Here is a 16,942-nt window from a genome sequence, read left to right on the forward strand (position 1 = left end):
GAGAGAGGGAGGGAGGGAGAGAGGGAGGGAGAGATGGAGGGAGAGATGGAGGGAGAGAGGGAGGGAGAGATGGAGGGAGAGATGGAGGGAGAGATGGAGGGAGAGAGGAGTGATTGATGTAGCTTTATTGAGATACGGATTTAATAAGGGGGCTCTTAATAAGGGGTCTTTCTTGATAAGAAGTCAGACATGAGAGTCGCTATAACGAGACGTTGTGCTTTATTGACGAACCATCAACACGACTCTTCATCCTGGGTTTCTCATGAGAGAATAACGCAAGATTAAAACACATTCCAACGGTTACATAACAGTATATTAAGGACAGGAAAACGGTCATCGTCCTGCTGGTGGAGAACAGCTGTCTCAAGTAGGGAGAGGGAACTAAGACCAGACCAAGTTCACGTTGGAGCCACTGACCCATCGTCCAGGGAGATAAGAGTTCCTCAAACATAAGAGTTCACCAAACATAAGAGTTCACCAAGCTAGGAGTTCACCAAACATAAGAGTTCCCCAAACATAAGAGTTCCCCAAACATAAGAGTTCACCAAGCTAGGAGTTCCCCAAACATAAGAGTTCCCCAAACATAAGAGTTCCCCAAACATAAGAGTTCACCAAGCTAAGAGTTCACCAAGCTAAGAGTTCCCCAAACATAAGAGTTCCCCAAACATAAGAGTTCCCCAAACATAAGAGTTCACCAAACATAAGAGTTCACCTAACATAAGAGTTCACCAAGCTAAGAGTTCACCTAACATAAGAGTTCACCAAACATAAGAGTTCACCTAACATAAGAGTTCACCAAACATAAGAGTTCACCTAACATAAGAGTTCACCAAACATAAGAGTTCACCTAACATAAGAGTTCACCAAACATAAGAGTTCACCTAACATAAGAGTTCACCAAACATAAGAGTTCACCTAACATAAGAGTTCACCTAACATGGTTCCCAGCCACCAGAGACCGGCTGGACACCACTGCCTCTACCTCTATTAAGAATTCCTCCCTAGGGGGACAAATAAACTTGACCCTTGAACCTTGAAGAACATGGTTCTGGCGAAACCAAGCGCCTACGTGACCAGATCATATCCCAACAATTCAGCTTCCCTACGGTTTAGATTGAGACTACAACAAGATGGAGAGATGGAGGGAGGGATGGAGAGATGGAGGGAGGGATGGAGAGATGGAGGGAGGGATGGAGAGATGGAGGGAGGGATGGAGAGATGGAGGGAGGGATGGAGAGAGAGAGAAAGAAAGACTGAGGCGGACAGACTGAGAGAATGATTATGAGAAAGTGGCAGAGAGAAAGAGAGAGAAGGAGGATAGAGAGAGGAGGATGAGAGAAAGAGAGAGAGAGAGAGAAGGAGAGAGGAGGATGAAAGAAAGAGAGAGAGAGGAGAGAGAGGGGAGAAGAGAAAGAGAGAGAGAGGAGAGAGAGGGGAGAAGAGAGAGAAGAGAGAGAGAGGACAGAGAGGAGAAGGGAAAGAGAGAGAGAGGAGAGAAAGAGAGAGGAAGAAAGAGAGAGGAGGAGAGAAAGAGAGAGAGGGATTTTAATGAAAGAATCCCAAGTGAAGGATCTAATAATCTGATCTGATGTGGGCGGGGCTGCGGGCAATGCTGTGATTGGACGAGGGCTGCGGGCAGCACTGTGATTGGACGAGGGGCGCCTCCACTCATCTTCCCTTCCTCCCTCCTGGCTTTCATCTGACATCACGTGCGTGTGTGTGTGTGTGTGTGTGTGTGTGTGTGTGTGCGTGTGTGTGTGTGTGTGTGTGTGAACAGGCCCCGGAAGCAGGTGCATTAGTCAGACAGGCGTGGGCAGCGCTGAAGCACTTACGTTCGGTGATGCGGTCTGTAGTTAGTCCAGCGAGGAGCCAGAGACAGCAGGGAGGAAGTCTGTTAGTCAGGGTAAACACAGGCTGCTACACACACACACACACACACACACACACACACACACATGCACGTACAGTATACCAACACACACACACAAAGTGTGAGCACACACACAAGTATGAAACTGATGCATATGTATGCACATACAAACATGCAACAACACTGTGAAACTTACTGTAAACCACCAACACACACACACACACACACACACCCTCAACCGGTCATCATTCAACAACTGTCCTCCCAGCACAGTAGCCTGCATCTCTGATGTGGACCGTTGATAAATCGGACAACCATAATCATCCCTGATCACGGGCTGTAAAGATGGCCTAATGCCCCATCACACACACAGCGGGCTGTAAAGATGGCCTAATGCCCCCTCACACACACAGCGGGCTGTAAAGATGGCCTAATGCCCCCTCACACACACAGTGGGGTTTAAAGATGGTCTAATGCCCCCTCACACACCCAGCGGGGTTTAAAGATGGTCTAATGCCCCCTCACGCACCCAGCGGGGTTTAAAGATGGTCTAATGCCCCCTCACGCACCCAGTGGGGTTTAAAGATGGTCTAATGCCCCCTCACGCACCCAGTGGGGTTTAAAGATGGTCTAATGCCCCCTCACACACCCAGCGGGCTGTAAAGATGGTCTAATGCCCCCTCACACACCCAGTGGGGTTTAAAGATGGTCTAATGCCCCCTCACACACCCAGTGGGGTTTAAAGATGTTCTAATGCCCCCTCACACACCCAGTGGGGTTTAAAGATGGCCTAATGCCCCCTCACGCACCCAGTGGGGTTTAAAGATGGTCTAATGCCCCCTCACACACACAGCGGGGTTTAAAGATGGTCTAATGCCCCCTCACACACACAGCGGGCTGTAAAGATGGTCTAATGCCCCCTCACACACACAGCGGGCTGTAAAGATGGCCTAATGCCCCCAAGGGTTTAACCTTTGACCTCCTGATATGACTCCAGATGCAAGTGTGTTATTGATCTCAGCTGACAGTCTCATTGGCTCTCAGTGACATTACAGAAGGTCAGTAATTGATGGCAGGAGACACCTTGACCTTTACATATATGACCCCTCCCACCTTCTCCCCCCTCCTCCCCCCCCCCCCCCCCCCCCCCCACCTTCTCCCCCTCCTCCCTCACTGTCACCTAACCCCCTGGGGTAGCGCTGTTCTACCCCTCTCCATCACCACCATGCGTGTGTGTTTAGTGGAGATATTCATGTGTGTCCTCAAGCAAGTGTGTGTGTGTGTGTGTGTGTGTGTGTGTGTACAGGTGTGAGTGTGTGTTTATCCCTGACTCAGATGAACAGCAGAAGCAGCAGCGTGAACACGCGTCTCTCCAGCGTGAACATGGTCTCTCCTGCGTGAACACGCGTCTCTCCTGCCTGAACACGCGTCTCTCCAGCGTGAACACGCGTCTCTCCTGCGTGAACACGCGTCTCTCCTGCGTGAACACGCGTCTCTCCAGCGTGAACACGCGTCTCTCCTGCCTGAACACGCGTCTCTCCAGCGTGAACACGCGTCTCTCCTGCGTGAACACGCGTCTCTCCTGCGTGAACACGCGTCTCTCCAGCGTGAACACGCGTCTCTCCAGCGTGAACACGCGTCTCTCCTGCGTGAACACGCGTCTCTCCTGCGTGAACACGCGTCTCTCCAGCGTGAACATGCGTCTCTCCAGCGTGAACACGCGTCTCTCCTGCGTGAACACGCGTCTCTCCTGCCTGAACACGCGTCTCTCCTGCCTGAACACGCGTCTCTCCAGCGTGAACACGCGTCTCTCCTGCCTGAACACGCGTCTCTCCTGCCTGAACACGCGTCTCTCCAGCGTGAACACGCGTCTCTCCAGCGTGAACATGCATCTCTCCAGCGTGAACATGCATCTCTCCAGCGTGAACACGCGTCTCTCCTGCGTGAACATGGTCTCTCCTGCCTCTGGGAGTGATGGGGAATCTCATTACCGCCGGAGGAATCGATTCCCTGCGGAGCCACAAACTGCGGAGTGTTTGTGGAATGTTCTATATTGCGTGGGGGGCGGGGGGGTTGGCCGTGGAGGGGGGGGGGTGATTAATGGATCCCCCCGCCCCTCCCTGTTTTATAACTCTATCGGTGATTGGATTACTCCTCCAATCAGAATGCTGGTTTAGACCCGAGGAAACCAGATCGATAGACTGACCAATCAATGAGCCGAGCTGATCAATTACAAAGTGATTAGACACGCGGCGCACGTCGCCACAGACCCGACCGTGGTTTAACCCTCACAGCCTCGACTGAGACCGCTTACTTCAGCGCATGGAACAGCCCAACTGTAGCACCCGACCTGCTAGTGGAGGTTTCTAGGACTAAGACACCTCCTCAATATAAAACCACCATTAGTTTTCATCAGCTGATGACTGTATTACAACAATAAACACATTTTGACATTGAAACAGTGACACACAGTGGGTGAATATGAATGAAGGGTAGATTATGAAGGAGTGAAGGGTAGATGATGAAGGTGTAGGGGGTAGATGATGAAGGGTAGATGATGAAGGGTAGATGATGAAGGGTAGATGATGAAGGTGTGAAAGGTAGATGATGAAGATGATGTAGGGTAGATGATGAAGATGATGAAGGGTAGATGATGAAGGAGTGAAGGTGTAGATGATGAAGGTGTGGAGGGTAGATGATGAAGGAGTGAAGGGTAGATGATGAAGGAGTGAAGGGTAGATGATGAAGATGATGAAGGTGTAGATGATGAAGGAGTGAAGGGTAGATGATGAAGGAGTGAAGGGTAGATGATGAAGATGATGAAGGGTGGTGATGAAGGTGTGTAGGTAAAGGCGTACTCACAGTTGGGAGGGATGTGTAGGGCCGCCTGGCTGGGCCGGGGAGCGAGGGATGAGAGGAGGATAGGGAGGAGGAGGAGGAGAGAGAGGGCGCGTCGCCCCCTGCTGTCACCCTGCTGTCGCTGCGTGTGAGGCATGGCGCCCGCTCACACACCCGTAAACCTCGCACGCAGAGAGGGGACCTCGCACACACACACTCGGGCGGAGCGATGGTGTGTGTGTGTGTGTGTGTGTTCCGGAACTCCTCTAGTGCTTCTGGTATTCCTGTTCCAATGATCTCTCTATTTTCTTCTCTCTCTCTCCCTCTTTTTTCTTCTCTCTCTCACTCAGGTCTGCTGGCTCCCCGCTGGAAGAGAAGAGGAAGTGAGGGAGGAGGGAGGAGAGAGGGAGGGAGAGAGGGAGGAGAGAGGAGGGAGAGAGGGAGGGGCAGGGAGGGAGCATGTGTCAGTATGGGAGAAAAATTACCCAGCACCATGTGGTCAGGGTTAGGCAGAGCCAGAATCACAAACAAACACACACACACACACACACACACACACACACACACACACACACACACACAACCTACTGTACATAGTATGCATGCACACACACACACACACACACACACAAACACACACAGATCTACAGACACCAGCAAGAAATCCTGTTCATGTCCTGTTCAAACATGTCCCTTCAGTAGCAGCATGACCGCTGCCCCATATGCACGAACCAATCAGATGGCCAGATGGAGCAGGGAGCTGAACAAGAGGGTTAACCAACGGCCCTGGCGCCCATATGGGGGGATAAAACCACCGTTAAACGACTTGTCAAATCAGATAAAATCTCTGCAGACGAACAAATAGAGCGTTATGTAATCAGATTGAGCGCAGGGACTCGGGGACTCGTATCGAGCGGGCGGAGTGTTCCAGGGCGATGTGCTTGGTGATAAGTACGCGTTAAAGATGCCATCAGTCACGTCGAGTCGGAACGGAGGTCCCGCCGTGAGGGTTTGCAGTCTCTCCCATCTGCCAACCTGGCGGCCCGCGCTAGCCACGCGGCGCAGCCTGTCTCACAGTGGCCCCCCGCCGGGCGCATGCTGACTGTTTACAGGACTCAACACACAACCAGACTGAACGTTACTAGAGGCTCCTCCACACCAGGGAGAGGAGAGACTCGGAAGAGAGAGACCAGGGGAGAAGAGAGACTCCGTGGGCTTGTTTACCAGGGCTGGTGCGCTAAACATGGCCGCCGGTACTGAGGAGTTCTGGCTCCAAGAGCACCAACGTAATCTGGCAGCGCCAGGAGAGGAGAGGGATGGATGACCTTGAGAGAGGAGGAAGGACGCGGACTGAGAGAAAGAGAGAGAGAGAGGGAGGGAGAGGGAGAGAGAGAGAGAGGGAGGGAGGGAGAGGGAGAGAGAGAGAGGGAGAGGGAGGGAGAGGGAGAGAGAGAGGAGAGAGAGAGGGAGAGAGAGGGAGAGAGAGGGTGGGGGAGAGAGAGAGAGGGAGTGAGAGGGAGAGGGAGAGGGAGATAGAGGGAGAGAGAGGGAGAGAGAGGGAGTGAGAGAGGGGGAGAGAGAGGGAGTGAGAGAGGGAGTGAGAGAGGGAGAGAGAGGGTGGGGGAGAGAGAGAGGGAGTGAGAGAGAGAGAGAGGGGGAGAGAGAGAGAGAGGGAGTGAGAGTGAGAGAGGGAGTGAGAGGGAGAGGGAGAGGGAGATAGAGGGAGAGAGAGGGAGAGAGAGGGAGTGAGAGAGGGGGAGAGAGAGGGAGTGAGAGAGGGAGTGAGAGAGGGAGAGAGAGGGTGGGGGAGAGAGGGAGAGAGAGAGGGAGTGAGAGAGAGAGAGAGGGGGAGAGAGAGAGAGAGAGAGGGAGAGAGAGAGAGAGAGAGGGGGAGAGAGAGAGGGAGTGAGAGAGAGAGAGAGGGGGAGAGAGAGAGTGAGAGAGGGAGTGAGAGGGAGTGACAGGGCGCAGGACGGACAACAGACATTATTTATTCTCTTTTATCTCCTGTCTAACGGAGGGTCAGTTAATTGGGCTGGAACCTCCCTGCCAGTCACAGTGATGGTATTGAACCATACCTTGAAAGGAGAGGGGGGAGGGGCTTATTCTTTAGGGAATCTAAAGAATTAGAATGTGTGTGTGTGTGTGTGTGTGTGTGTGTGTGTGTGTGTGTGTGTGTGTGTGTGTGTCTGTGTGTGTGTGTGTGTGTGTGTGTGTGTGTGTGTGTGAGTGTGTGTGTGTGTGTGTGTGTGTGTGTGTGTGTGAGTGAAGCACAGCTAGGCTTGAAAGCACAACCCCAACTAGGGCTGCGAGCAGCATTGAGCGGGCCCTCGCACCCCACGCGGGTCGGGGTGTGGCGCCGTTAAAGGGTGTGCTATTTCGGTGTCCAGTACTGACAGAAACTTCCTGTCACCAGTAGGTGGCGCTCTAAGCGTGACTCAATACCGACGCATAGATGTGTTCAGGACAGTACCTTGATGAAGCGTGATAAATGTTGTGTAAATCGGACAAAGTATGTAGGAGTTATGAGGACTTCCTGTAAGCAGTAGGTGGCGCTGTAGGTATGACGCAATACTGACCTACAGATGTGTTCAAGATGCGACCTTCATCAAGCATGAGCAATTTTTGGAGTAAATCGGATAATGTATGTAGGAGTTATGAGTACTTCCTGTTTCACCAGTAGGTGGCGCTGTAAGTGTAACTCAATACCGATGCATAGATGTGTTCAGAAGGTGACCTTCATGAAGCGTCAGCAATTTGGTGCAAATCGGATGATGTATGCAGGAGTTATGAGGACTTCCTGTTTCACCAATAGGTGGCGCTATAAGTATGACGCAATACTGACACATAGATGTGTTCAGGACAGAACCGTCATGAAGCGTGAGATAAATCGGACAAATCGGATAATGTATGGAGGAGTTATGAGGACTTCCTGTTTCCCCAATAGGTGGCGCTATAAGTATGTCGCAATACTGACACATAGATGTGTTCAGGTCAGAACTGTCATGAAGCGTGAGATATATCGGACAAATCGGATAATGTATGGAGGAGTTATGAGGACTTCCTGTTTTACCAATAGGTGGCGCTATAAGTATGAAGCAATACTGACACATAGATGTGTTCAGGACAGAACCTTCATGAATCGTGAGATATATCGGACGAATTGGATAATGTATGGAGGAGTTATGAGGACTTCGTGTTTTATGGCGAAATGTCAAACTTTGGCGGGGCGCCACGGCAAGGGTGTTTGGTGAAAACTCAATTTTCTTGATAACTTTTGATCACAAAGGTCTTAAGATGAAGCTGACCCGATATGAAGTTGATCGGATGAAATCTGTAGGAGGAGTTCGTCGATGTACGAGGCATGGAAATGGTCAAAACAAGGACAAAATGGCACATTAAAAGCAAAATGGCGGCCTTCCTGTTGCATGTTGGGTATAGCTCCAAGAGACATTTTAGTGCGTCTCGATGAACTACATATGCCCTCCGAATTTCGTTCGCCTACATCAAACTGAAAGGTGGGGCTCGCCATTTTAGATTTTCCAGGGGGCGCTCTTGAGCCGTTTTGCCACGCCCATTTCCGTCACCCATGAATTATCAAATTTTTCACCGGGACTGACGTATCTGCAAAGTTTCATCCGTTTTCATCGATGTTCAGGCCGCCAAAAAGGCATTTGTTTTGGAAGAAGAAGGTAGAAGGAGAATAATAATAACTAGGGCTGCGAGCAGCAGTGAGCGGGCCCTCGCACCCCACGCGTGTCGGGGAGTGGCGCAGTTAAAGGGTGTGCTATTTCGGTGTGCAGTACTGAGAGAAACTTCCTGTCACCAGTAGGTGGCGCTCTAGGCGTGACTCAATACCGAAGCATAGATGTGTTCAGGACGGTACCTTGATGAAGCGTGAGAAATGTTGAGTAAATTGGACAATGTATGTAGGAGTTATGATGACTTCCTGCTTGACCTGTAGGTGGCGCTATCAGTAGGACTCAATACTGATCTACAGATGTGTTCAGGACGCAACCTTCATCAAGCGTGAGCAATTTGGAGTAAATGGGATAATGTATGTAGGAGTTATGAGGACCTCCTGTTTCACCAGTAGGTGGCGCTGTAAGTGTCACTCAATTCCGACGCATAGATGTGTTCAGAAGGTGACCTTCACGAAGCATCAGCAATTTGGTGCAAATCGGATGATGTATGCAGGAGTTATGAGGACTTCCTGTTTCACCAATAGGTGGCGCTATAAGTATGACGCAATACTGAAACATAGATGTGTTCAGGACAGAACCGTCATGAAGCGTGAGATATATGGGACAAATTGGATAATGTATGGAGGAGTTATGAGGACTTCCTGTTTCACCAATAGGTGGCGCTATAAGTATGACGCAATACTGACACATAGATGTGTTCAGGACAGAACCGTCATGAAGCGTGAGATAAATCGGACAAATCGGATAATGTATGGAGGAGTTATGAGGACTTCCTGTTTTACCAATAGGTGGCGCTATAAGTATGATGCAATACTGACACATAGATGTGTTCAGGACAGAACCGTCATGAAGCGTGAGATATATCGGACGAATTGGATAATGTATGTAGGAGTTATGAGGACTTCTTGTTTCACCAATAGGTGGCGCTATAAGTATGACGCAATACTGACACATAGATGTGTTCAGGACAGAACCGTCATGAAGCGTGAGATATATGGGACAAATCGGATAATGTATGGAGGAGTTATGAGGACTTCCTGTTTTACCAATAGGTGGCGCTATAAGTATGACGCAATACTGACACATAGATGTGTTCAGGACAGAACCTTCATGAAGCGTGAGATATATCGGACGAATTGGTTAATGTATGGAGGAGTTATGAGGACTTCCTGTTTTACCAATAGGTGGCGCTATAAGTATGACGCAATACTGACACATAGATGTGTTCAGGACAGAACCTTCATGAAGCGTGAGATATATCGGACGAATTGGTTAATGTATGGAGGAGTTATGAGGACTTCCTGTTTCACCAATAGGTGGCGCTATACGTATGACGCAATACTGACACATAGATGTGTTCAGGACAGAACTGTCATGAAGCGTGAGATATATCGGACAAATCCGATAATGTATGGAGGAGTTATGAGGACATCGTGTTTTATGGCGAAATGTCAAACTTTGGCGGGGCGCCACGGCAAGGGTGTTTGGTGAAAACTCAATTTTTTTGATAACTTTTGATCACAAAGGTCTTAAGATGAAGCTGACCCGATATGAAGTTGATCGGATGAAATCTGTAGGAGGAGTTCGTCGAAGTACGAGGCATGGAAATGGTCAAAACAAGGACAAAATGGCACATTAAGAGCAAAATGGCGGACTTCCTGTTGCATGTTGGGTATAGCTCCAAGAGACATTTAAGTGTGGCTCGATGAAATACATATGCCCACCGAATTTCGTTCGCCTACATCAAACTGAAAGGTGGGGCTCGCCATTTTAAATTTTCCAGGGGGCGCTCTTGAGCCGTTTTGCCACGCCTATTTCCGGCACCCATGAATTATCAAATTTTTCACCGGGACTGACGTATCTGAAAAGTTTCATCCGTTTTCATTGATGTTTAGGCCGCCAAAAAGGCATTTGTTTGGGGAGAAGAAGAACAAGAACTAGTGCTGCGAGCAGCAGTGAGCGGGCCCTCGCACCCCACGCGGGTCGGGGTGTGGCGCCGTTAAAGGGTGTGCTATTTCGGTGTCCAGTACTGACAGAAACTTCCTGTCACCAGTAGGTGGCGCTCTAAGCGTGACGCAATACCGACGCATAGATGTGTTCAGGACAGTAACTTGATGAAGCGTGAGAAATGTTGTGTAAATCGGACAAAGTATGTAGGAGTTATGAGGACTTCCTGTAAGCAGTAGGTGGCGCTGTAGGTATGACGCAATACTGACCTACAGATGTGTTCAAGATGCGACCTTCAAGCATGAGCAATTTGGAGTAAATCGGATAATGTATGTAGGAGTTATGAGTACTTCCTGTTTCACCAGTAGGTGGCGCTGTAAGTGTAACTCAATACCGACGCATAGATGTGTTCAGAAGGTGACCTTCATGAAGCGTCAGCAATTTGGTGCAAATCGGATGATGTATGCAGGAGTTATGAGGACTTCCTGTTTCACCAATAGGTGGCGCTATAAGTATGACGCAATACTGACACATAGATGTGTTCAGGACAGAACCGTCATGAAGCGTGAGATATATCGGACAAATCGGATAATGTATGTAGGAGTTATGAGGACTTCCTGTTTCACCAATAGGTGGCGCTATAAGTATGACGCAATACTGACACATAGATGTGTTCAGGACAGAACCGTCATGAAGCGTGAGATATATCGGACAAATTGGATAATGTATGGAGGAGTTATGAGGACTTCGTGTTTTATGGCGAAATGTCAAACTTTGGCAGGGCGCCACGGCAAGGGTGTTTGGTGAAAACTCAATTTTTTTGATAACTTTTGATCACAAAGGTCTTAAGATGAAGCTGACCCGATATGAAGTTGATCGGATGAAATCTGTAGGAGGAGTTCGTCGAAGTACGAGGCATGGAAATGGTCAAAACAAGGACAAAATGGCACATTAAGAGCAAAATGGCGGACTTCCTGTTGCATGTTGGGTATAGCTCCAAGAGACATTTAAGTGTGGCTCGATGAAATACATATGCCCACCGAATTTCGTTAGCCTACATCAAACTGAAAGGTGGGGCTCGCCATTTTAAACTTTCCAGGGGGCGCTCTTGAGCCGTTTTGCCACGCCCATTTCCGTCACCCATGAATTATCAAATTTTTCACCGGGACTGACGTATCTGCAAAGTTTCATCCGTTTTCATCGATGTTCAGGCCGCCTAAAAGGCATTTGTTTGGAGTAAAGGAGAAGAAGGAGAATAATAATCCTTCGAGTTTCAATAGGGCCTCGCACCGCCAGTGCTCGGGCCCTAACTAGTGCTGCGAGCAGCAGTGAGCGGGCCCTCGCACCCCACGCGGGTCGGGGTGTCGCGCCGTTTAAGGGTGTGCTATTTCGGTGTCCAGTACTGACAGAAACTTCCTGTCACCAGTAGGTGGCGCTCTAAGCGTGACTCAATACCGACGCATAGATGTGTTCAGGACAGTACCTTGATGAAGCGTGAGAAATGTTGTGTAAATGGGACAAAGTATGTAGGAGTTATGAGGACTTCCTGTAAGCAGTAGGTGGCGCTGTAGGTATGACGCAATACTGACCTACAGATGTGTTCAAGATGCGACCTTCATCAAGCATGAGCAATTTGGAGTAAATCGGATAATGTATGTAGGAGTTATGAGTACTTCCTGTTTCACCAGTAGGTGGCGCTGTAAGTGTAACTCAATACCGATGCATAGATGTGTTCAGAAGGTGACCTTCATGAAGCGTCAGCAATTTGGTGCAAATCGGATGATGTATGCAGGAGTTATGAGGACTTCCTGTTTCACCAATAGGTGGCGCTATAAGTATGACGCAATACTGACATAGATGTGTTCAGGACAGAACCGTAATGAAGTGTGAGATATATCGGACAAATCGGATAATGTATGGAGGAGTTATGAGGACTTCGTGTTTTATGGCGAAATGTCAAACTTTGGCGGGGCGCCACGGCAAGGGTGTTTGGTGAAAACTCAATTTTTTTGATAACCTTTGATCACAAAGGTCTTAAGATGAAGCTGACCCGATATGAAGTTGATCGGATGAAATCTGTAGGAGGAGTTCGTCGAAGTACGAGGCATGGAAATGGTCAAAACAAGGACAAAATGGCACATTAAAAGCAAAATGGCGGCCTTCCTGTTGCATGTTGGGTATAGCTCCAAGAGACATTTTAGTGCGTCTCGATGAAATACATATGCCCTCCGAATTTCGTTCGCCTACATCAAACTGAAAGGTGGGGCTCGCCATTTTAAACTTTCCAGGGGGCGCTCTTGAGCCGTTTTGCCACGCCCATTTCCGTCACCCATAATTTATCAAATTTTTCACCGGGACTGACGTATCTGCAAAGTTTCATCCGTTTTCATCGATGTTTAGGCCGCCAAAAAGGCATTTGTTTTGGAAGAAGAAGGTAGAAGGAGAAGGAGAATAATAATAACTAGGGCTGCGAGCAGCAGTGAGCGGGCCCTCGCACCCCACGCGTGTCGGGGTGCCGCGCCGTTAAAGGGTGTGCTATTTCGGTGTCCAGTACTGAGAGAAACTTCCTGTCACCAGTAGGTGGCGCTCTAAGCGTGACTCAATATCGATGCATAGGTGTGTTCAGGACGGTACCTTGATGAAGCGTGAGAAATGTTGAGTAAATGGGATAATGTATGTAGGAGTTATGATGACTTCCTGCTTGACCTGTTGGCGGTGCTATAAGTATGACTCAATACTGTCCTACAGATGTGTTCAGGACGGTACCTTGATGAAGCGTGAGAAATGTTGAGTAAATCGGATAACGTATGTAGGAGTTATCAGGACTTCCTGTTTCACCAGTAGGTGGCGCTGTAGGAATGACGCAATACTGACTTACAGAAGTGTTCAAGATGCGACCTTCATCAAGCATGAGCAATTTGGAGTAAATGGGATGACGCATGTAGGAGTTATGAGTACTTCCTGTTTCACCAATAGGTGGCACTGTAAGTGTGACTCAATACCGACGCATAGATGTGTTCAGAAGGTGACCTTCATGAAGCGTCAGCAATTTGGTGCAAATCGGATGATGTATGCAGGAGTTATGAGGACTTCCTGTTTCACCAATAGGTGGCGCTATAAGTATGACACAATACGGACACATAGATCTGTTCAGGACCGAACCGTCATGAAGCGTGAGATATATCGGACAAATTGGATAATGTATGGAGGAGTTATGAGGACTTCCTGTTTCACCAATAGGTGGCGCTATAAGTATGACGCAATACTGACACATAGATGTGTTCAGGACAGAACCGTCATGAAGCGTGAGATATATCGGACAAATTGGATAATGTATGGAGGAGTTATGAGGACTTCCTGTTTCACCAATAGGTGGCGCTATAAGTATGACGCAATACTGACACATAGATGTGTTCAGGACAGAACCGTCATGAAGCGTGAGATAAATCGGACAAATTGGATAATGTATGTAGGAGTTATGAGGACTTCCTGTTTCACCAATAGGTGGCGCTATAAGTATGACGCAATACTGACACATAGATGTGTTCAGGACAGAACCCTCATGAAGCGTGAGATATATCGGACAAATCCGATAATGTATGGAGGAGTTATGGGGACTTCCTGTTTCACCAATAGGTGGCGCTATAAGTATGATGCAATACTGACACATAGATGTGTTCAGGACAGAACCGTCATGAAGCGTGAGATATATCGGACGAATTGGATAATGTATGTAGGAGTTATGAGGACTTCCTGTTTCACCAATAGGTGGCGCAATAAGTATGACGCAATACTGACACATAGATGTGTTCAGGACAGAACTGTCATGAAGCGTGAGATATATCGGACAAATCCGATAATGTATGGAGGAGTTATGAGGACATCGTGTTTTATGGCGAAATGTCAAACTTTGGCGGGGCGCCACGGCAAGGGTGTTTGGTGAAAACTCAATTTTTTTGATAACTTTTGATCACAAAGGTCTTAAGATGAAGCTGACCCGATATGAAGTTGATCGGATGAAATCTGTAGGAGGAGTTCGTCGAAGTACGAGGCATGGAAATGGTCAAAACAAGGACAAAATGGCACATTAAGAGCAAAATGGCGGACTTCCTGTTGCATGTTGGGTATAGCTCCAAGAGACATTTAAGTGTGGCTCGATGAAATACATATGCCCTCCGAATTTCGTTCGCCTACATCAAACTGAAAGGTGGGGCTCGCCATTTTAAATTTTCCAGGGGGCGCTCTTGAGCCGTTTTGCCACGCCTATTTCCGGCACCCATGAATTATCAAATTTTTCACCGGGACTGACGTATCTGCAAAGTTTCATCCGTTTTCATCGATGTTTAGGCCGCCAAAAAGGCATTTGTTTCGGAAGAAGGAGAAGGAGGAGAATAATCCTTCGAAATACAATAGGGCCTCGCACCGCCAGTGTGCTCGGGCCCTAACTAGTGCTGCGAGCAGCAGTGAGCGGGCCCTCGCACCCCACGCGGGTCGGGGTGTGGCGCCGTTAAAGGGTGTGCTATTTCGGTGTCCAGTACTGACAGAAACTTCCTGTCACCAGTAGGTGGCGCTCTAAGCGTGACTCAATACCGATGCATAGATGTGTTCAGGACAGTACCTTGATGAAGCGTGAGAAATGTTGTGTAAATCGGACAAAGTATGTAGGAGTTATGAGGACTTCCTGTAAGCAGTAGGTGGCGCTGTAGGTATGACGCAATACTGACCTACAGATGTGTTCAAGATGCGACCTTCATCAAGCATGAGCAATTTGGAGTAAATCGGATAATGTATGTAGGAGTTATGAGTTCTTCCTGTTTCACCAGTAGGTGGCGCTGTAAGTGTAACTCAATACCGACGCATAGATGTGTTCAGAAGGTGACCTTCATGAAGCGTCAGCAATTTGGTGCAAATCGGATGATGTATGCAGGAGTTATGAGGACTTCCTGTTTCACCAATAGGTGGCGCTATAAGTATGACGCAATACTGACACATAGATGTGTTCAGGACAGAACCGTCATGAAGCGTGAGATAAATCGGACAAATCGGATCATTTATGGAGGAGTTATGAGGACTTCCTGTTTCACCAATAGGTGGCGCTATAAGTATGACGCAATACTGACACATAGATGTGTTCAGGACAGAACCGTCATGAAGCGTGAGATATATCGGACAAATCGGATAATGTATGGAGGAGTTATGAGGACTTCCTGTTTCACCAATAGGTGGCGCTATAAGTATGACGCAATACTGACACATAGATGTGTTCAGGACAGAACCGTCATGAAGCGTGAGATAAATCGGACAAATTGGATAATGTATGTAGGAGTTATGAGGACTTCCTGTTTCACCAATAGGTGGCGCTATAAGTATGACGCAATACTGACACATAGATGTGTTCAGGACAGAACCCTCATGAAGCGTGAGATATATCGGACAAATCCGATAATGTATGGAGGAGTTATGGGGACTTCCTGTTTCACCAATAGGTGGCGCTATAAGTATGATGCAATACTGACACATAGATGTGTTCAGGACAGAACCGTCATGAAGCGTGAGATATATCGGACGAATTGGATAATGTATGTAGGAGTTATGAGGACTTCCTGTTTCACCAATAGGTGGCGCAATAAGTATGACGCAATACTGACACATAGATGTGTTCAGGACAGAACTGTCATGAAGCGTGAGATATATCGGACAAATCCGATAATGTATGGAGGAGTTATGAGGACATCGTGTTTTATGGCGAAATGTCAAACTTTGGCGGGGCGCCACGGCAAGGGTGTTTGGTGAAAACTCAATTTTTTTGATAACTTTTGATCACAAAGGTCTTAAGATGAAGCTGACCCGATATGAAGTTGATCGGATGAAATCTGTAGGAGGAGTTCGTCGAAGTACGAGGCATGGAAATGGTCAAAACAAGGACAAAATGGCACATTAAGAGCAAAATGGCGGACTTCCTGTTGCATGTTGGGTATAGCTCCAAGAGACATTTAAGTGTGGCTCGATGAAATACATATGCCCTCCGAATTTCGTTCGCCTACATCAAACTGAAAGGTGGGGCTCGCCATTTTAAATTTTCCAGGGGGCGCTCTTGAGCCGTTTTGCCACGCCTATTTCCGGCACCCATGAATTATCAAATTTTTCACCGGGACTGACGTATCTGCAAAGTTTCATCCGTTTTCATCGATGTTTAGGCCGCCAAAAAGGCATTTGTTTCGGAAGAAGGAGAAGGAGGAGAATAATCCTTCGAAATACAATAGGGCCTCGCACCGCCAGTGTGCTCGGGCCCTAACTAGTGCTGCGAGCAGCAGTGAGCGGGCCCTCGCACCCCACGCGGGTCGGGGTGTGGCGCCGTTAAAGGGTGTGCTATTTCGGTGTCCAGTACTGACAGAAACTTCCTGTCACCAGTAGGTGGCGCTCTAAGCGTGACTCAATACCGATGCATAGATGTGTTCAGGACAGTACCTTGATGAAGCGTGAGAAATGTTGTGTAAATCGGACAAAGTATGTAGGAGTTATGAGGACTTCCTGTAAGCAGTAGGTGGCGCTGTAGGTATGACGCAATACTGACCTACAGATG

The 16,942-nt window shown here is 48.3% G+C and overlaps 1 protein-coding gene across 1 annotated transcript in view; it reads right to left on the reverse strand.

Annotated features, from left to right (window-relative positions):
* LOC311329937 (neural cell adhesion molecule L1-like) overlaps positions 1-16,942 on the reverse strand; it is a 63,740-nt gene that overhangs the window by 25,691 nt on the left and 21,107 nt on the right. The window contains exon 15 of the mRNA XM_084461889.1: positions 3,278-3,829. Coding sequence (XP_084318015.1) covers positions 3,278-3,829 — 552 coding nt within the window. The remainder of the gene's footprint in view (positions 1-3,277; positions 3,830-16,942) is intronic.

Source organism: Borostomias antarcticus (assembly GCF_949987555.1).
Source record: "Borostomias antarcticus genome assembly, chromosome: 3".
NCBI classification, from domain to species: domain Eukaryota; kingdom Metazoa; phylum Chordata; class Actinopteri; order Stomiiformes; family Stomiidae; genus Borostomias; species Borostomias antarcticus.